This window comes from Protobothrops mucrosquamatus, unplaced genomic scaffold (assembly GCF_001527695.2).
Source record: "Protobothrops mucrosquamatus isolate PMUCROS unplaced genomic scaffold, P.Mucros_1.0 scaffold457, whole genome shotgun sequence".
NCBI lineage: Eukaryota > Metazoa > Chordata > Lepidosauria > Squamata > Viperidae > Protobothrops > Protobothrops mucrosquamatus.
In genome coordinates this window covers 319,549-341,280 of record NW_015386779.1, presented here as the reverse complement: position 1 = coordinate 341,280, position 21,732 = coordinate 319,549, and the positions used below count along the sequence as shown (strand labels likewise).

The 21,732-nt window shown below is 39.7% G+C and overlaps 1 protein-coding gene across 2 annotated transcripts in view; it reads right to left on the bottom strand.

Moving 5' to 3' along the window:
• Window positions 1-1,555: 1,555 nt before the first annotated feature.
• Window positions 1,556-21,732, bottom strand: part of LOC107287924 (ribonuclease inhibitor) — a 22,780-nt gene continuing 2,603 nt past the window's right edge. Inside the window, exons 1-10 of one of the 2 annotated variants that reach the window (XM_015816484.2) lie at window positions 17,651-17,731; window positions 12,012-12,111; window positions 11,287-11,457; window positions 9,576-9,743; window positions 8,024-8,194; window positions 6,853-7,023; window positions 5,721-5,891; window positions 4,514-4,684; window positions 2,518-2,688; window positions 1,556-1,883 (exon numbers count right to left, since the gene is read on the bottom strand). In XM_015816484.2, coding sequence (XP_015671970.1) covers window positions 1,796-1,883; window positions 2,518-2,688; window positions 4,514-4,684; window positions 5,721-5,891; window positions 6,853-7,023; window positions 8,024-8,194; window positions 9,576-9,743; window positions 11,287-11,457; window positions 12,012-12,097 — 1,368 coding nt within the window. In that variant the 5' untranslated portion in view covers window positions 12,098-12,111; window positions 17,651-17,731 and the 3' untranslated portion in view covers window positions 1,556-1,795. Of the gene's footprint in view, window positions 1,884-2,517; window positions 2,689-4,513; window positions 4,685-5,720; window positions 5,892-6,852; window positions 7,024-8,023; window positions 8,195-9,575; window positions 9,744-11,286; window positions 11,458-12,011; window positions 12,112-17,650; window positions 17,732-21,732 lie in introns of those variants that run through there. The other variant, XM_015816485.1, reaches the window with a different exon arrangement.

Below are 21,732 nucleotides of genomic sequence, written 5' to 3'. Positions count from 1 at the left end.
TGGAGAAATTTGATGGAAATGAAAAAAATTGTCCAAGGACTAAATTGAAAATATGCTTAGATCGCCCCCTTCCCATCTTTCTCAACAGTGATTAAGAATCCTTGGCACATCTATCTGTTGATTGTCCTGGCGTACCGTATTTTCCGGCGTATAAGACGACTTTCTAAACCCTGAAAATCTTCTCAAAAGTCGGGGGTCGTCTTATACGCCCAGTCGTCTTATACGCCGGAAAATACGGTACTACAGTTCTAGCATTTTCCTGGACACTGAAAATATTGTTAATAGCTGGCTCTAAGAACTGCAAGTAGAGGACAATAATTTTGAATCTTGATCTAGTTTGTACGGTATGAATACAGAGATATTTTCACAACCCTGGTGAGTTGTTTGAAGTGGACTTAGTAAGATCACTCATGGATGCCTGGATTTAATTATACGGTCACTGTTTCCATACTGAATCTACAAGTGGCAGGACAATTTGGTAAAAATCAAGATTAGTAAAGATGACTGTCTACAGTCCATATGCCTGAGTTTTTAAGTGAAGTAAAGCAGGCAGTTTGTTATGCACCCCTAAAGTAATGCCCCAGATCACATAGTTCAGGGTCGTAACAAACTGGATTTGTGTTTTGACAAGGTACATGTAAGCCTACAAAAGCTTCAGGATAAAACCTGCTTGTTCCGTTTCTAGTCTTTATCAGACTAAGAGCTCCAGTTTGTTCCACCAAATGTTTCTGAACTATCTTTGAAGTCCATTCCCTATAATCTTCTGCAACCTATCAAGCCTGGATGACAGCAGGTAAATACTGAAGTGGTAACCACTACTGAATACAGGTAACCACAATACAAGGTTATTGCTTAAATTGTTTCAACAATAATTCAAAAGCTACTGAAACAAAAAAATAATGTTATTAAATGATACCAATAAGTATGAATAGTATATCAAACATAATAAACTTTAGGAACGCATACTGAGGTTTAGTATAGATTAGTTATCTACTGGACCAGAATACCATATTCGAATAAGAACAGAAATGCATCCAGCACATTGCCCATCACTTAAACTCTCTATTTTCTCAGAGAGGATATTCAATGTAAGTAATTAACATGTTTCACCAGATAGGTGTGTATTATGGTTAATTAAAATTAGGCAGGGGAAAAAACAGCAAAGCATTAGCATTATACAGGCTTTTAAAAAAATTAGTGTAGTAACATAAACAGAATTTGTATTGAGCCAGGAATATATAAAAGGAAATTAATATAAGTGTTTAGTGTCTCTTTGAACAAAAGACAATATCCTAAATATATCTTTGCAAACAAACTTTATTTTTAATAAAGCTACATAGACTGAGAGAGGTAAGATCACTTATACTTTCAGCAGAAAATATGAAATAACTGCAATTAACATTTTGTTAGCTATCAAAGTGAGCAATGTTGTCAATTAATCTTATCTAAACAATTTTATTTCCTACCCTGGGAAAAATTAACACACTCTACATTATTGCTTTATGACAGTGGGCAAGAGATTTATTTTACTTTGTTCTACTCTTCTTTTCTCTTATTTTCCAAATGGTAAAAGCCCACCAACATGGTTTACACATATATTTTAATTTGATATAGACCTAAAAGCTTTCTTCAGAACTACCTCAACATTTCATCATATTCCTAACATGGACTTTTTGGGTACATCACATCATGTCCATAACTCTCGAATTAAAAAAATATATCATTGGCTAATAACTTGGTTTATAAAACAAAAATCAACAGAAGACAAGAAATGGTCCCAGCAAAGCTGCCCCATTCATGTAACCACTTGAAAGTCAGCCTTCAGCCCGTCCAGAGCCTTCACCACCTTGTTTGCTTTAGAAGTCCAAAAAGTGTCATACAAGCTGCAAAAAAGAATTTAATTCAGATTACTAAAACTACAGATTACAGATGAGAATTCAGTACTAGAACTACACTAGGAATATCAGACAAGCATAAAATCACTCAAAGTCGATAATCACATCTCTAATAATACAATAAAGCAGATAAAATCTCATTTCCACATGTGAAGCTACTTCTCACAGAGGGAGATGTTCTGGCTACCCCGAAGGCAGGCATTCAACTCAAGCTCTTTCTAACATTAAGATTCAATCAACCAGAACCATGCTTCTAAAGATATACATTTCAGGCAAATTGCTCTGAAGGAACATCAAGAGCATTTGATGGATCCTGAATGACTTTGAGCAAGACTCCTCAAGGAAAAACATGCCCAACTCAGTCAATCGATTAGGAGCTCACTGAAGTGCTTCTGAAATATTTAAAATGGCAATTGATCATCCTGGAAACAATTACAGACCGAATGCAAATATAACAAAGGTATTTGGAGGAGAGCAGTTTAGGAAACTCTATCAAAGCTGCAGTATATATAGTTTTTAATTTGAGCACAATTATAGGCTGCAATCCTTTTCCATTTTTCTAAAATCACTCTTAAACTATCCCTTTTTCATCAATCTTACATGCTAACCAAGAGATACTTACATTAGATATTTCAGGTTACAGTTTGGATTTTTCACCGCTTCACACAACTTTAACACACCTTCATCCCCTATATGGCTGTAGCTCACATCCAGTTCTCGTAGACAGGGTTTCTCAACTATAAGTTTGGCAAGTGCATCACAGCAAACTGCTGTAAGACTCGACTGCCCCAGCCTAAGAAGAAGTCAGAATAACACTGAATAACATTTGCAAGAGAATAGGATCAGTGAAAAAAATAAACCAAACCCTCCAAATTGTACAAATTCTTAGGAACCGCCCTAACTATATAGCTATAGTCTATAGCTATCTATAGCCTCTATTTGCAAAAGGTAGACCTGTGCAATAGCCACTGTTTCAACCTTCAAAAATGTTTCACTGATTTCAGGGAACAGTAAGCTTTTAGTTTTTCCAGAAGTTATATGTAACTAGGAGGAAAAATGAAGATCTCACCATTGTGATTGTTCAAAATTAGTATTTAGCCTCTTCCAGTGAAAGCCAGTCTTGTTAAATAAAGCTAGTTACTCTGCTATCCTACATTCACTGAGCTTCAGAGAAGCTCCACTTAACACGGTATCTATAGGACTGTGCTGACACAGAATCAAAACCCTGCTAGCAGATCCCATACAGGTAGTCCTCGACCTACGACCGCAATTGAGCCCAAAATTTCTGTTGCTAAGTGAGACATTTGTTAAGTGAATTTTGCTCTATTTTACGATCTGTATTGCCACAGTTAAGTGAATCACTCCAGGTGTTAAGTTAGTTACATGGTTGTTAAGTGAATCTGGCTTCCCCATTGACTTTGCTTGTCAGAAGGTCGCAAAAAGTGATCACATGACACCCACCCCAGGACACTGCAACTGTCATAAATATGAGACAGTTGCCAAGTGTCTGAATTTTGACCACCTAACCATGGAGATGCTGAAATGGTCGTTAAGTGTGAAAAACGGTCATAAGTCATTTTTTCCAGTGCTGGTATAACTTTGAACAGGCACTAAATGAACTGTTGTAAGTTGAGGACTACCTGTAATGTATTAGTTATTCTTCAATAAACCACTGGGGAGACAGAGAGGAGGGCTGGAAAAGAGATAACACACCTAAATACTGTGGCCAATACACTTTAAAAAAATTAAATCAGCACAAAATCAATGAAACCATTTTATTTCTCCAAAGGTTTGTTGCATATATCGCTTTTGCTTTGGCAAACACATCTGTGATTAGCACAGCTATCTTTAGAAACAATCTCTACCCTATATTTGCATAAAGGTTAAATAAAAGTTTTTTTTTTAATGGCATCCAGATCGGCTGATGTATCTAAAAAAACAGCAATTAATATATAAAACACAGTTGAATATGTTTATATATTTAAAAAAAACCCACCTTGGAATGCCATTACTAGAATACATAATCTGATATCCTGCACCTTCAATGATAACTGCCTAGTCCTCGAAAATATGGGATTACGATAGTGTGTGAGTCGTGGGAACCTGATGAAGATGAGGCATTTAAGATGATACTAAAGTCTAATGTCCTGTACTATTCCTTTTTATTCATTCAGATTTTGAGTATAAGCCCCCTTTATACTAAAAGAATCTTGATGCTTTAGTGTAGGCCAGGGGTAGGCCAACTTTTCATAGGAAGATGCCTCCTGGACTAATACACCCAAAGGCTATTCATGTTACTGTTCTAGGTAAAGAATGGCACCCTCAGAAGCTCGGTGGATGTAAAATATTCACTGCAAACTCCAGGCAAAGAAAAAAGGTAGAACAGCGTTTTTCACACTTGGCAATTTTAAGATGTGTAGACTTCAAGTCCCAGAATTCCCTACCCAGCATGTTGTCTCGGAAATTCTGAGAGCTGAAGTCCATACAACGTGAAGTTGCCAAGTTTGAAAAACAGGGTTAGAAGAATCCCACATAAAGCAGTATACAGAAAGCACAACAACACACACATCAGAAATTAATAAATTAAGGATAAGAGAGATGTTTACACTGTCACTCACCAGAGGGATTCAAGGTTGCAGTTTGGACTCCTCACACCTTCACAGATTTCAATCGCTCCTTCATCTCCAATGGAGTTGCCACCCAGTTGCAGCTCTTTTAGGACAGAGTTCACACTCAAAGCAGAGCTAAGACTCTTGCAACAAGCTTCAGTCAAGCCACAATCTCTTAACCTGTAGCAGGCAAATAAGAGCATCTTTTACAACATTGGGGCTTTGCAATGCAAGAAGCCTTTCCCAGATTTTGTTTGCTTTCTCTTCTGTCGAATTATTATTAGCAGCTAGTTTTGTTCTGGCCTAACTGTTCTGTCCCCGTTCCGACCCACACACCCAAACAGCCAGCCGAGGGTTTAAAGACTACTCCAGACACCACTTCACCGATAAGAAACTTGGCAGCAGCTCCGTAGCTGCCTGCCAAGACCTTTTACTCCAAACACCCAGAAACAAAAACAATACACACAGTTTAAAACCACAGCACACTACTTTGCAAGAGATTCAGCTTTTGTCCGTCACAGAGGTCCAAATGGCCACCACCACCCTTTTATAGCCTGTGGGGTGTGGTCCAGTGACTCAGCTTAATCTCTGGCACGTCTCTTTTTCTGCTGCGCACGCTTATCGCTCCTACGCTGGCGTGGATCCAGCCACAACTTCTCCTCATTATCCGACACACCTGGCTCCTGGCCAATCTCTGAACCACCTGGCTCCTGGTCAATCTCTTCTCCGTCGGAAGACACCTGAGGCATTGCCAAAGAGGAGGGTCCTGGAGAGGGAGGCCTAGCCATCTCCTCTCCTTCATGTTCGGAGCCTTCTTCCTCCGATAAGAGGGGCTCACAAGACGGAGTCACAACACCTAACATCATGCTGAAGACCCAGCAACTCCAGCTCTATTTACCCACACGATTCTCTCACTGCTTCAGCAGAATCTTCTTTCATATCCATTTGGCCTCGGGCTTCAGTGGTAAAAATTGCAAGTTACAGAAAGGCATAAAAAGCGAAAACGCGCTCAGAAAATGAAGGGAGGTTTAAAGAGCTTCCAACTCACAGCAAGGATATATTTGCTGGGGATGAGTTACCTTACAGATTTGTTGGAATCAGAAGCTAGGCAGGAATATCATTTAAGCAATCCCTTGAAGCTACATTGCCCCTCCATTCTAGACATATCCTGTTAAACAGCATTAATGATTGCAGCAAGAAGAAAACATGTACTAACCATAGAGATTGGAGTTTCGTTTTTGGATCTTTCAGCCCTTGACATAAAAGTTCTACTCCTTCATTTTTCACAGGATTTCCGAGTAGGCTCATCTCCTTGAGTGTCTCTTTGGTGCCAATGATGTTGGCAAGTTCCTTACAACCAGCAGCAGAGATATTGCATTCCCACAACCTGAAATAATCACCAAATCATTGCCTTTAGCTTTTCACCAACAGTAAGATGGGAGACCCATGGATCCCTTTTCAAATCACATATACCACTCAAAACATTCATTTACATCTTCATAAACCTGTTTTTAAATTACATCCCATTCACTTGTAGTAAGTAGTAATACATAAAAAATATTGAAATAAACGTATGACCCAGAAAAGCCCCCCTTGGCTAATGAAAACAGATAAAGACCAAGTCTATTTCTCAACATACCTGAGCCTGGAAGATTGGTCTACCACCCCCCCCCCTTGTCTTTAATGCAAATGGGAACCCCACTTGATGGAAGCCATTTAGTGGTAGCATCTCTGACATTACTCCAGAATCAGAGATTATCCATTTCTGATTATTACAGAAAAGAATTGGCCATTACTAGGATAGATGGCCATTTATAGAAACATGGAAGAAAACTGGACTTTGTGACTCATTTATTGTAAATGTTTCATTTCTTTAGAAATATACTTTACAAACATAAGGAATTATTGCAGAAACTGCACACAGAGTTCCATCCCCCACAACGGGGAATACAAAAAACGCCTACTTACACAAGTTAGATTGTATACACTTTAAATTTCACAAATTATCCTCATTTGAACTGGGAGGAAAAAAATATGCTGCCAAGACTTATGACAGTAAACAATAATCTCTGAAAATGTATACTGTAATATATATTTAAAATATTAAAGAGTATATAGGTGTAGTTTTAAATATTAAAAAGGCAGTATACATTAACACCATTTTCCAACTTGAAATAAATAAGAGACATTATTAAGCAGATCTCCATTCTGGACTTGGCTGTAGCAACCTAGTTATCCCCTGGTACATTACAAGCCACTATGAAAGCCTGATTGACTTAGTTTGTTACCAAAGGACATTTGATACAAGTTAAGATTCTAAAACTGCCAATGTTTAGGGAGCCACTTACCAGAATTTCTCTAATTTGCTATTTGGATTTTGGACACCTTGGCAGAGGATAGCTAGACCTGCATCACCAATATTGTTGTCTCCTATGCATAATTCTGTCAAGGATGGGGTACTGCTAAGGAAAGTACTGAGGTCGTCACAACTAGCACGAGTGATCTCACAGGTCTCTAATCTGCAAATAAACAAAAAACAATTTAAAAGCTGCACTGGATTTCACCAGAAAACTGACAATAGAATTTTGTTATTTCAGCAACTCTGTCTACAATAATCACAGTGTTAGAGATGGGCATCTTGCAGCTACAGAACACATGACTTTGAATTTCTAAGGGTATGCATATAAGGAAAATAAAGTTGTTCTGAGCTTGGAAGAGAACAGCCACAATTGTGGTATTTCACACATTTTGATATAATGGGAAGTCTAAACAAGTCCCTTGCTTTGTGCTTCATCATAGGGCCACAAAGATGGGTGATTAATCAATGTTTAATGCTATCTACATCCAGTTTACAAAATTAACTGGATTTTAAAACACATCACGCTTTAAAACACACACATATATGGGCACAAGAGTAGCAAGAACAATGGAGTCATTTTAACACAACCTACAAATAACCTAACAGGAAAAATATATTTCAGACTATTAATTTGATTTCTTCCTAATGCACATGCACAGTACGTACAAGTTGTAGTTTATAATATAATTACAAGATAAAGTGCAACAGCTTAGCAACAGGGACTATCTGTGACTATACAATCACAGTTTACACTTGACAACCTGCTGTTGATTTGGCTAGTGGACTTTTCAAATCTTCAGTGTTTGGTGAATTACTTATAACAATATGGACTAAAACTCCTTTTGTCTTGAGTTTGGATAAAACTCTGAAATATAATGAATTTATTTGTAAAATGTATTGACTGTCCTTCTTACCTTAGAGTAATTCTAATTGTTTTATTATTGGCCGTACATCTTACCTCAAGGTAATAAATTGTTTTATTTTGAACTCAGAATAACTGAAATAGCTAATCCAAGTTCAAACTGTTTTAAACGTTCAGCCTGTTATAATCCATCTTGGGTGGATTACCCTTTAAGGTAGACCCCCACTTCTTTAGAACATTCTCAGCTGTGACATACCCCAAAAGAGAGAACTCCAAACAAAAATGAATTGTATCTTACTGTAGGGATTGCAAGTTAGAAGAGCCCTTCACCAAGGCTTGGCAGAGGTGTTTCACTGCTTCATCTCCTAGCTTGTTATTACTCAGGTTGAGCATTTGCAGGGATGATTTGACACATAGTACAGAGCAGAGAGCGTCTATGTTTTCCTTTGTGAGGTCACAAAATTGTAATCTATAAGAGATACGAGTGAGTTGACTTCCAAAAGATAATAGTAAAGACATATATGACAGGTCTGGGGAAGTGCAGAGGGTGTACTGTATACATATTACAACCTATAGCAGAACTTTTCAACCCAATTTTGTTTAGTTTTCGTATTCCTTTATTTAACCGACCTCTAGGCTGCCTCCATCATAACACCAACTCTAAGCAGCCAATAAAATATAAATAAGATTAAAGCAAGAAAGCAAGTGCTATCTATATCCAGTTTACAAGCAAGCAAATAACTATAGGAGTGCCAAAACCCAAGTCAGGAAAATTAATGAAACCAGCTACACACCATAAAACAGAGTTCAACAACTGGAGTCAAAAACCACCCTGCCAAGGATTCGCTGAAAACTCAGGACATTAAGCCTTTCTGAAAACACAACAGGATTGGGACCATGTGCATTTTGGGGGAATGTGGTTCCCGAAAGCAGAAATGGCACAGAGTACGCATGTCTCTAATATCCCAACAAGATAGCACTGCTTCACTAATGGAAATCTAGAGCATGCCGATTCTGCCAGATCTTATGGAATGGGCAGAAACAACCAGAAGAAGGATGTGGTGCAGCTGTCCAGGCCCCAAGCCATGAAGCCTGATATCCAGCACTCAAAACCAATACGGAGCAGAGGTGCAAGGTGATCAAACCACAATTTGCTTGCGCTGCTGCACTATATTCAACCTGTAGTTTCCAAGTGGTCTTCACAGACCCACTTAAAGGTTGCAACTGCCAAAATGAAACTAAGTCATAACAACTACAAGATGTGTTAAGGCCTCTATTCAGGAAAGGGCACAACTGGCACACCAGATAATCTGTATGAAGACCACCCCAATCATAAAGGTTTCTTGCTCATCAAGCAAGAATTAAGAGTCCAGAAGCTTCCCCTGCCATTATTACAAACAAATCTATATACAGATCTACAATCCCATCAATAAATAAAATTGGGAAATCCCTGAGATTTCCAAGACAGAAAACTTACTATAACAGGCAGAAACCAGGGCTGCTAAAAAGTCAATGACCTGATACCTAAAATGAGTACAGAGAGTTACAAGGCAGAATCAATGAAAGATGCCAAGTCCTCCTTCTTTGAGACTCATGCAACCTCCAGCTTAATCTGGGTGAAATATTATGACTTTGGTTGGATCCCTCATTTGATATAATTTCAATCTTAGTACTTTAACTTCCGTACCTTAACCACTATACCATACTCTCTCCTAATTTTTGCTGGTTTATCCAATTCTGTGTAGGTGATCCATACAAGATGGATGAAAAAAAAAGGTTTCTAAGGTGAGAAACTTCTAACTAAAACATGTTTGCTGTCTTATATGTACTGAAGGACTTCGAGTACTTACTGTAGTGATTCTAGTTGGCAGCTTGAATCCACAAGTCCTTGGCATATAGTTTGTCCACCTGATGTGCCCAAACTGTTATCTCCCAGGTGTAGTTCTGTCAGAGATGATTTGCTAACTACAGAACGAAGCTTCTCACAGCAAGCTGTAGTTAAGTTGCAGTTTCGTAACCTGGAATAATAAAACTGTGTAAATTACATTAATACTTGAGAGTAGAAGTGGGTAGCAAGTATCATCTCACTGAATCCGGTGGTTATGCTGGCTGGAACACAACAGTCAAACAAATCTTATGCACCATCTCAAAAATGGCCAACAATTATAAACATATATAGCAAAATGCTCAGCTGTTTTGCATACAGGAACTGTAGAGTTCAATTTTTGGTATTTAGCAACAAAGCTGGAAACCCCTTTTTGAACCCCTAGAGCAGTGGTGGCGAACCTATGGCACGGGTGCCAGAGGCGGCACTCGGAGCCCTCTCTGTGGGCATGTGTGCCATCGCCCCAGCCTTGCCTCCTCCCGTGACCCCCTCTCCTGCAGCCCCCCGAAGGAGACTCGCCCTCGAGTGTGGCCCACACAGAGCAGTGCAGCCAAGGAGGCAGTCCCTTACCTTTCTGTCGCTCAGGGCTGGGAGGAACCAAGCTGGGAATGTCCTGGATGGTGGGGGAGGTCCTTGGCTAAGGGCCAGTGGGGTTCAGTTAATGGCAGCAACAGGGAGTGCCCGGACTGCTGTCACTAAGTGATAGAGTCACATCACATTGCAGGTATCCTAGACTTACGACCCCAGTTCAGCCCAAAAATTATGTTAAGTGAGACACTTTTTAAGTGAGCTTTGCCCCATTTTATGACCTGTATTGCCACAGTTGTTAAGTGAATCATTGCAGTTAAGTTAGTAATACAGTTATTAAGGGAATCTGGCTTCCTCATTGACTTTGCTTGTCACAAGGTCGCCAAAGGGGATCACATGACCCCAGGACATGGCAACTGTCATAAATATGAATCCGTTGCCAGGCATCCAAATTTTGATTATGTGACTATGGGGATGCTGCAACAGTCATAAGTGCGAAAAATTATCAAAAGTCACTTTTCAGTGCTGTTGTAACTTTGAACGGTCACTAAATGAACTGTTGTAAGTCGAGGACTACTGTACACTTTATGACTGCATCACAAAGCATCAGAAATTCCAGTCCCAATTGCTATTCTAACTGGGTGTAATGAATAGTTAGAACAATTAACCAGTGGAACAACCTGCCTCCAGAAATTGTGAATGCTCCAACACTGGAAGTTTTTAAGAAGAGACTGAACAGCCAGTTGTCTGATATGGTATAGGGCAGGGGTAGGCAACCTTAGCTCTTTTATGACTTGTGGAGTTCAACTCCCAGAATTCCTGAGTCAGCCACGAGTCATAAAAGAGCCAAGGTTGCCTACCCCTGGTATAGGGTTTCCTGTCTGACCAGGGGGTTGGACTAGAAGACCTGCAAGATCCCTTCCAACTCTTATTATTATTAGTAGTAGTAGTATTAAATACCATAGTTGGCCAATAATGGCCAACGATTAATTATATTGAGAATTTATGCCTGGGAGAAATACTAGGCTACTTGTGTAGCCAAATTTGGAAGAGACTAACATGGAAGGCAATAACTCTGTAAAGGTTTCCATTTGTGGAAAGTATAATCTAATGCTACTAAAGCCACTACAAGTTGTAGGAATATTTACCAGAGTTTTTGAAGTTTGCAATTGGGATTTAACAATCCTTTGCATAGAGCATCTACACCAGCATCTCCCAGTTCATTGTTGCTTAGATTCAGTTCAACTAGTTCTTGGTTGGTAGTCAGAAGAACAGAAAGATCTTCACAATGGCTAATTCCTAGACCGCAGTCATCCATTCTAAAATTTAGAGGAAAAATAGATTTAGACATTAGCTCTAATTTAGTCAGATGAATTATTTGTCATCTACCGCACCCTCATAGAATAAGCTTATTTGTACACTTTTAAAATGCTTGAATAAAACCTAACAGATGCACCATAGCATTCATCCCCCCATGCCCCCCCCCAAACCAATATTAAATGCTTTCAGTACAATTTCCCATTATAGTGAGCAAGATGGCTAAAGAGGATCTATGAGCAAATGCATCTGGAAAATACATGAACTGGAGTGAGAAAGAGAAAGCGCTATATGCAGTGTTTTTCAATGCTGGGAGTTGAAGTCCACATCTTTAAAACTTCCAAGGATGAGAAACATTGAGTATATAGGAAAGCAAAACATTTGAAGGGGAAAGTGAGGGGGGGAAAATACCATCCTTCATGTGAGTGACATTTCAGAAGAATTTTTGTGCTAAGCCATTCTTAATTTTCCCCAATTCAAATCATGAATGGAAATGTTAGAGTTGTCAAACAATGCCTTCAAAAAGCCCTCCAATTCACTAAATGTTGTAACTTACCTAATAGTTTTGTGCTGGTTCATGGATGCAACAAGTTCTTTCCATTTTGATGTTTCAAATTCTTGGCACTGCAAGTCAAGGTCCATGTCTGAGGTTTTAACTATACAGATGAGAAAAGGACAATTTATCATCAGGTTAAAAAAAAACACACCACTTGAATGCATGACTGGATGCAAACTAGGGCAGTTACATTTTTGGTCTTTCGCAATTACAGCGCCATCCTAGCCACTTCAAGACAAAATTTTTTCATAAACACCTACCTTGCTCAAGAACTAAAGTACCTCTGTCTGAAGTAATTTGGAACTTTAAAAAGACTCTTTTGAACAGGAACTGCTGCAATAATTTTGCAGCCCACATAGACAAATTATGAAATGTTACAACCAGAGGCAGCATAGCTTACAAGAAAGAAGGAACTACAATCCAGAGGCAAAGCACATGCTTTGCTTACCAAAAGTCATGAGTATAATCCCTGGCACTTTTAAGTAGAACTCAAGAATATTCTTGTGAAAATTCTGGAAAATTGTTGTCAGCTCTGAGAAAAGCTACCTTTTGGCTCATTTCTGTGGTTTTCAGGGGGTTTGGGGATAATTAAGAGGCAATATTTCACCATAACCCTCAGCATTCCTAAAAAGACTACCCTCCCTTACTTTGGTGATTTCTTGTCTGATCATTTTCCTTAGTAGATCAAGAAATTTTCCCACCTCTAGACTAGCAGGACTTAATGAACTGCTGTTAGTTTCTTATATTCCTATGCTGTATTTTGGCTCTAAACCAACACAGTGCCCAGGCCTCTAATATTATTCACAATTTCTCCAAGAGTTACAATTGCAATCAAGTAAATTTCCATTTCTGCAGGAATACAGGCATGAGTTACTATAGGTCCTGTGAAAACCTATAGACACTCAGTTCGTAATGTTTTTCCTTAACACATTTATAAATAAATCTTGGCATAAACTTAGTTGTAGGTCATTCCAAAGATTATTCAGATTGGATAACCTTCCAGAAAATATGTAATTGATCAGTTCTAGTAAACGCGTCCTAAATATCCATCTTAATTACCAATCCATTCTACAAATAATCTTGCCACATAGAAGTGATGTTCTAATAATGAATTCACCATAACTGCTGAAGGGATGGAGAGCTTTATACAGTCTGCAAATTAGTCTGGTCATTCTGAATACATAGAAAGATTATCAATCCCACTCACTTTCAATTTCTAAGCTTCAAATTCTCAACACAAGCAAAAGCTATTCTGAATTATTTTTCTAGCTGTCAAAATATGATACATGAAACCTGACAGCCTTCAGGCAGACAGATCTGTACAGAGGAAACTCTTATCCTCTCTGTTGTGTGTGTGTGTTGGGGGCTTGGGAACAGGAGTTCTACACAGTATTGTTTCAGTGCTACTCACTCCCGCTTTTCCTGGAAGATAAAGCTGTGCTTGGTGTCAATTCCTATGTACTTCTTATTCTTAGTTTTGTTTTATTCCACTGAGTTGCATCTATTGACTGAACATTTGTGCTCAGTGTCTTTATCTTTTCTGGACTACTAAGCAAATGGAACCCATGGAGTTTTTGAATCAGCCTTGCAATCTCACCAGTAGCTATAGAAAAAAAAAGGTCCCCAAGACTTCTATGAAAGGAATTTCCCAACCATTACCTTAAATCTTAAACAAGGTGGAAGGACAGAATGTGTTTGATCCAATTTGCTTTGACCATACCATCACGGACATGTAATGTCCATCTTTGGCTGAAAATTGCTCCATATTGCCAGCTTAAAGCAAAGATATGGGAGTCTTAGATAAGGTAGTCTGTTATTGCTCTATATGTAATCACTGAGATTTAGCAATTTATTTATGGGATGACAACATACTCTTAAGAATGGACAATTCAACTGTGTAACTCAAATCCTCCCATTATTCTTTTCTTTTTTTCTTCTTTTGTTCTAAATCAGTGATAGAGAACCTTTTAGAGACCGAGTGCCCAAACTGCAACCCAATACCCACTTATGCATCGTCGGGTGCCAGGTGGGCGTGACCCATTGGGTGGGTGTGGCCCATTGGGTGGGCATGGCTGCGGTGGTAACAGCAGAATGGGTGGGACTAAAAAGTTTAATCAATCAATTCCAACATTGCAAGATCTTTTTTTTTCCCGCAAGAAGTTGAAATTGACTGATTGATTGAACCTTTTTTTTGTGTACCCGGCGGCGGAGGCCTAAAGCAAAAAGGTTTTATAAAACCCAGCTGAAGGCCTAGGACTGGGGCGACGGCACGCATGCCCACGCATGCTCTGAGTGCCGCCTCTGGCACCCGTGCCATAGGTTCGCCACCACTGTTCTAAATACTATATAGTAGCTTTGCCAATCACTTTCAGATATGCAAGCCGTTATCAAATCCTGAAGGCATGGTTCAGAAATTGCCTTTCATTATGGGTAAAGAATTACTTCATAATATCAAGTAATTATTGGGAAAAAGTATTCTATTTGGGACTCTCTCAACAGGAAGCAGCGAGATGGATCTTGTTTAGAGTTTGAAAATAAGCAGGGTTAGGCCTGGCTAGTTTATAAACAACTCAAGGTAGTGAACATACCTGATTTTCCTTTCTCCTATTTTCCCCACAATAATAGCCTGGTGAGGTGAATTGGGCTGAGAGAGATTGATTTGCCCAAAGTCACCCAGCTGGTTTTCATGCCTTAGGCCTGATTAAAAATCACATCTCCCAGTTTCCACCTGGTGCCTTAACCACCATACCAAACTGGAAGTCCTCCAACTGGGTAATTTAAAAAGATATTCCAAAAGAAAGCAATCTCAATCCACCTCCACATTGCTTCTAATAAAATTATGAGGCATAGTATCCATTAAGTCCAAGAGGTTCAGTTCAGTGAAAAGGAAACTTTACTATCACCTGTCTGTGGCTGCTCAATGGTTAGTCCAAATAAGCCTTTATGAATGCTGCTATATCCATAGTTAAGACAATATAACTTCCAATTTTGTGGGCCTCTGCTTTTCACTGTAATACTCCTGCTGATAATATCAAATCATAATCTTTATCATCCCACAGCTTTTTCAACTCAATGTTGTTTAGATATGTTTAGAGTGCCTGGAAATTGTTACCTTGTTATCTGTAATTCCGTGGCAGATTCAAAAAGACTGAATTCTACTCTCTTTGCCTCATTCTAGTCTCCTTTTGGTTCTTTTATTAAATTATCAGCAGGCATCCAATAAAGCACAGTGCCAACCTTTAGCCTCATACTTATTTATAAGAATGCTCCTAAACCTTCATAATTCTCACAGATGTTCTTAGAAAATAAAAATGAAGTTGCCACACAGTACTATGTTTGGAAGCATGTCTATCCAGAGGAAAAAATGACACAAAAATAAGCAAAAGTAGTAGTACAGAATATCCCTGGGGTCTTAAGGCCCTGACAACCACAAACCTATCTGTCTGCTCTATCAATTAATTTGATTTAATAGATCATACACATCTTCACACTCTTCTTAAGAGATAAAATATCTGGTGTGGCCTCTGGCCTACAGAGATTGTCCAAGTGTGCTATAGGCAAAGCAAGTTTAACAAGTTACCAGCCATCACTCAAAAGAAATTGTCAGCTGAGATAGCTATCGATCTGCTTATTGTCATATATTGTATATTGTATAGTATTGTATAATCAAAGAGTTCCTTAAAAACTGATCCAGTCATTTCTTGCATATTTAGCATGAAGAGTTTAAAGAATTCATACACCTATTGTTATAGCATATTAATGTTCCAGATATGGTTATTTATGACCATATAATCACACCTAAAGTTTAAAGTGAAAACTCTGGATCACAGCTTGTATGTTTCAAAAGCTACCCTGCTTTTCCTTTCCTTTCCCTTTTCTTGCCAAAGGCATATGTATCACCAAACAGCAAATTAGCCATGTGGATATTCACACTTAAAAGTGCTGCATGCTTCAAAAATTTGGATAAATTGCTTCAGCCCAGATATGGGCATATTATTTCTCCCACTATTCATAAAGCAGTCCCATTATTTTCTTTTCAGGTTCTTGATTGGGCCATACAATGCTGCTGCTTTAAAAGTCATATTAACAAGTTAATTCCTTCAAGCAGCACTAGCATCAGTTTTCAGACTTGCACACAAACTGGAAAAACTTTGCTTTAATGAACATTATAGAGAAGGTAAGGTAAGAAGTGCTTCTTCCAGTTTATTTTGAAATGCACACATTTCCCCAATCTAGGTAGAAAGTGAGCAGCATTTATTTTGCAACTTCAGTTAAATGTTTCTTTTAAGCTGGAGGGGAGCAAAAGGCAACAAAGCAAGAATTGGGAAATGGTTGCAAAATTCTTGATTAGAAGCATTATCAACAATGTGAAAGAACCGATTCCTGTGGAAGGAAATCTGAAGAGAGTGCCTTCCACAAATTAAAATCACCCTCATACACAAAGACTAAAACAGCCTGCTACTGACAAATGAACATCGCTAATAAATTATTTGCAACTTTAATTATTATTCAAATAAGCACCACACCAAATCTAGTGCCCTGCGGTTGAAATGGACCATAACTTTATTTCTCATTCATTAGTCCTGCTGGCCAAAATGACCAAAAAATTACACAAAATGTAGTGCCAAAACTTTAGAGTGTGTGCTACCAGATCGGCTCAAAAAAAGTCAGATGACCATTAGAGGGCAAAGAGTTAAGGTTTTCTGTACAATTATTAATACATTTTACCTTTGCCCCCATCAGAAACTACTTAATGGCTTACAAAGATAACCAAACAAGTTATACATAGCAACTTCTTATCAATACAACTAACCCCAAATTATAAATTAGAGAAAGAACAGGAAGGAGATTAAATGAGGTGTCCTTATTTGTAGCCTTAAGGAGGGAACTTTTTAGCAGAGGACGCTTTTCCTCTGGCACCCCCTAAATCTAAAGATATCACGGCTTCCAGTCACTGGATTTTGGCACACCACATGTGCTAGCTAGCCATGGTTCGGGAAGGTAAAAGTGAATTAAACTCATTTGGCAGTAAAGGCTGCTGTATTTGGCTTAAGAGGAAGAGGAATGAAAGAGGTGTGTCTAATCTGGAATGGCGCCGGGCTCCTAAAACGACAGAGAAACTTTAAATATATAGCAGGTCTTCTTCAACCGAAAGTATTTAAAGCTATTATTCAGGACGAAGCTCTGAGTCACCGTTAAGCCATTCGCTTTCTTCCCCGGGGCTTCGTTTCGTCAAGTCATCTTCTTTGAAGGGAGCAGAGTTACTTCACTGGTTTTTTCCGACGGAACGAAAAGGGCGTGAGCCCATTCACAGATGACGAATACCATCACCAACAGCTTTCAAATGGTGGCTTAAAATGACCATAGTAGTAATTTGGGACCAGGAATGAAAACCAGAAAATGAAGGGATTTTTCTTACTATACTTGCCAACGACACAAAATGTGGGTCCGCAGTTGGCTTTCAACTCCTTTTTTGCTTGTTCCCCCCCCCCATCCATATTACCTATGGCACATAACCCCACTAACCCCACTAATATATTACCTATGGTACATAACCCCACTAACATCATCGCCATTACGCCACCCCGCCCCAACCACCCCTCGTTAAGCAGTAGGAACATGCAAGGCAGGCATCTTACCGGACAGTCGACGTACGAAAAACAACTAACAGGTCGCCCGCTTGCAAATATCGGACGCCCCACCTTCTTACAGTAAATATCTTCTCCGCTTCGGCCACGCCCTCTTCTCTCGCGGCCAATTGGAAGACAGTGAAACTGACTTTCATCATTGCTCCGCCCCGCCCCGCCCCGCCCCGCCCCCCCAACCAAGGCGCATCCCGTGGCGTTCAGGCTTGCTCACAATCCCGATGAAGCCACAGCGAATTTTCCATTTATTGCGAGGTCGACAACGAGTTTCTATGGAAGGTTCACGACGCTCTTTTCGCAGCAGAGGCGGCGGGATGATGTTATTTTGTTCGAGATTCACGCAAGCGTTTTATTTTCTCACCTCAAACGGGAGTAACAGCCCTTTTGCAAAGTTTCAAAACTCCCCTTTCCCAGCGAGCCCTTCCCTATTTTGTGGAAAGCCTGCGGGAATAGTAAAAGGCAGGCTACGATCAAGAAATAACTAAAATTCAGTTGTAAAATAGGCATTGTGCAAAAACATTTAAAAGAAAATAAAAATCAATAAAGGGCTTATCAGAAATCCTAATGTCAAAAGCCAAATATCTTCGGACGTTGCTCCGCAATCTAATAAATCTGAACATGGCTTCTCCTTCATTAGTACGACATGGATAAATAATTTTACTGGTTCCACATGCTGTTCCAAATAAACTCCAGGAGCAATTTATTATTTTAATTGAGCCATCACAGTAATATAAGACTAAATACCATCTTCTGGTAACCTCAGTGGTTATTCATCCCTGTCTTCCTTATCAAATTCCATCTACCTGAAAACTGCCAAATTTAACCTTTTGTACCAGTTTTTTTCAAGCACTGCAAATACTTGCTTCTCCTCAGGGTAGTGTTTTCCAGATGTGGAGGGCACAAAATGGATTATCCAAATTACAATCCCATAGGCTAGACCAGGGGTAGGCAACCTTGGCTCTTTTATGACTTGTGGACTTCAACTCCCAGAATTCCTGAGCCAGCATGGTTGCCTACCCCTGGGCTAGACAGCACATGGCAATGGAGGGCTGTGCAAGTAGTCCTCAACTCACAACCAGAACTTGTGCGCCAGAATTTCTGGTGCTAAGCAAGGTGGTTGTTAAGTGAGTCATGCCTGACTTTTCTTCCTTTTTGGCTATGGTTGTTAAGCGAATCACTGCAGTGGTTGAGTCTTAATTCCCCCATTCGTTGACTGCTTGTCAAAAGCTGCTTGAGAAAGTCACAAATGGAGATCACAAGATCCTGGGATGCTACAATTGTCATAAATATATGCTGGCTGCCAAGTGCCCAAATTTTAAGCATGTGGCCAGGGGGATGCTCTGGCAATTGGTTGTAAGTCTGTAAGTCAAGGACTACCTGTATTCAGTTTCTGAAATGCGTAATTTTTTTTTTAGAAATACCTAGTCGTTGAACAGGTTTCTGTCCAACAACTGATCCTATCTTCTGCTCTTCATTTTTTTCCTACTGCCTGCATGTTGTATTCCTCTACTTCCAGTAACCTGAGCACATTTAAGAACCATCATTAAGCTGTAGTGTATGCATTGAAAAGACTATGAAATTCTACACCTTCCTCTTCTGGTAACCACCTTTTGTATTTTACCTTCACAGTGGTTGGCACTGCACGTGGCACAAGTTATGAATTCAAACAAGCAAAACCAAAACTCATCAAATTTGCAGATGACATCAAACTGGCAGGAGTAGCCAACACCCCAGAAGACAAACTCAGGATCCAAAAAGATCCTGACCAACTTGAACAATGGGGCCTATCCAACAAAATGTGAGAAAAGCAAAGTCTTACATTTAGGCAGGAAAAACCAAAGGCACAAATACAAATTGGAGGAGACTTGGCTTAAAAACAGCAACTGTGAGAGGGACCTTGGAGTCCTAGTGGACGATCACTTGACTATGAGCCAGCAGTGTGCAGCAGCAACCAAAAAAGCTAATACAATCCTGAGTTGTATAAACAGAGGCATAGAATCTAGATCACGTGAAGTACTATTACTGCTTTATAAATCCCTAGTAAGACCACACCTGGAATACTGCAGCCAGTTTTGGTCACCATACCACGAAAATGATGTTGAGAGTTTGGAAAAAATTCAGAGAAGAGCAACTAAGATGATCAGGGGCCTGGAGACTAAAACATACGAAGAACGGCTACAGGACTTGGGTTTGGCTGGTCTAAAGAAAAGAAATTGGGGAGACATGATAGCAGTGTTCCAGTAACTGAGGCTGCCACAAGGCAGAGGGGGCCAGGTTGTTCACCAAAGCACCAGATGGAAGGATGAGAAACAATGGTTGGAAACTGATCAAAGTGAGAATCTTCCTGACAGTGAGGACAACCAACCAGTGAAACAGCTTACCCCCAGAAATCGTGGGCACTCTATCACTGGAGATTTTTAAGAAGAGACTAGACCAGTGGTGGCGAACCTATGGCACGGATGCCAGAGGCGGCACTCAGAGCCCTCTCTGTGGGCACGCGCGCCATCGCCCCAGTCCTAGGCCTTCAGCTGGGTTTTATAAAACCTTTTCGCTTTAGGCCTCCACCGCCATGTGCAAAAAAAAAAAAAAAAGGTTCAATCAGTCAATTTCAACTTCTTGCGGGAAAAAAAAAGATCTTGCAAAGTTGGAATTGATTGATTGAACTTTTTAATCCCACCCAGTCTGCTGTTACCACCACAGCCACGCCCACCCAATTGGCCACGTCCACCCAATTGGCCACGCCCAGCCAATGGACCACACCCGCCAGGCACTCGACGATGCATAAGTGGGTTTTGGGTTGCAGTTTGGGCACTCAGTCTCTAAAAGGTTCGCCATCACTGGACTAGACATCCATTGTCTGAGACGGTATAGGTTCTCCTGCTTGAGCAGGGGGCTGGACTAGAAGACCTCCAAGGTCCCTTCCAATTCTATTCTATTCTATTCTGTTCTGTTCTGTTCTATTCACTACGAAGTCTTGGGAAACCTAAACAAGCTGGCCTAGAAGGTAACAAGTAGAAGCTACTTGAACGTAGACAAGAAGGAATTCGAATTTTGCACTCCTGTAGTGGTAAGAGCTACGGTACGAAGAAAGGTTAACATGGAGAAGGATGCTGTAATGCAGGGGTGTCAAACTTGCGACATCATGTGACGTGTCGCAACGTATCACTTTTTCCCCATTGCCAGCAATGGGGGGGGGGGTTTGGAGTGACACATCCGGCCTGTGGGCCGGCAGTTTGACACCCCTGCTGTAAGGGGAATGTATAGCCTATTTGCATCAGCACAAAGTCTGCTCTTCTATTCATATTTGAAATGTTCCACAGAAATAGGAGGGTGTGATTAGAATGCTAATAAACTTACTTTAAATATGTAGTAATGATACCAAGAAGAGATTCTTCTTAACTATTGTATTCAGGATAGTTATAATATTGCAGTACTCAAAAAAAACCACAACCCCTCAGAGTTCAATGGATTTTCTCCCAGATGAATACGGTAATAAAATACTGCAACTTTTTTGGGTGGCACGCCTACCTCTTCATGCAGAAAAAAACTGATAAAACTTTTAGAAACCATATAATAAGGTCTGCATTGTTAAGAGTCTGGCAAAAATATTTTCTTAAGTTTAATATTAAGTTACCACTCTGGGTGATTCCGTCGCATATTTTTCAAGCTATAACTAGAGGAGTGGTGATGGAGGGATCTACTTATAAAGATTTGTTATACCAGAGTGGCGGTGGTAACTGGTGCCTAAAATCAATGGATGAGTTAAAGCAAAATAACCCAAATTTTTCTTGGCTTTTGTATGGACAAATTAAAGATAGATGGCGAATTGATAAAAAGACTTCTTTTGCTTTGGAAGATGGGATTTTTTTGAAGCAAGTAAGAGATGGTGCCAAAGCTCATATCAAGAGGATATATAATGTTTTATTAGAATTGGACTCAGAAACTGAACTAGTTAAAGACTGTATGATTAAATGGGCTCAAAATATAGGAGAAACAATACCTATGGACACTTGGGAGCTGATCTGGGTGAGAAATGTGAAGTTTACACAAGCACAAAATTTACGTGAAAATTTTTA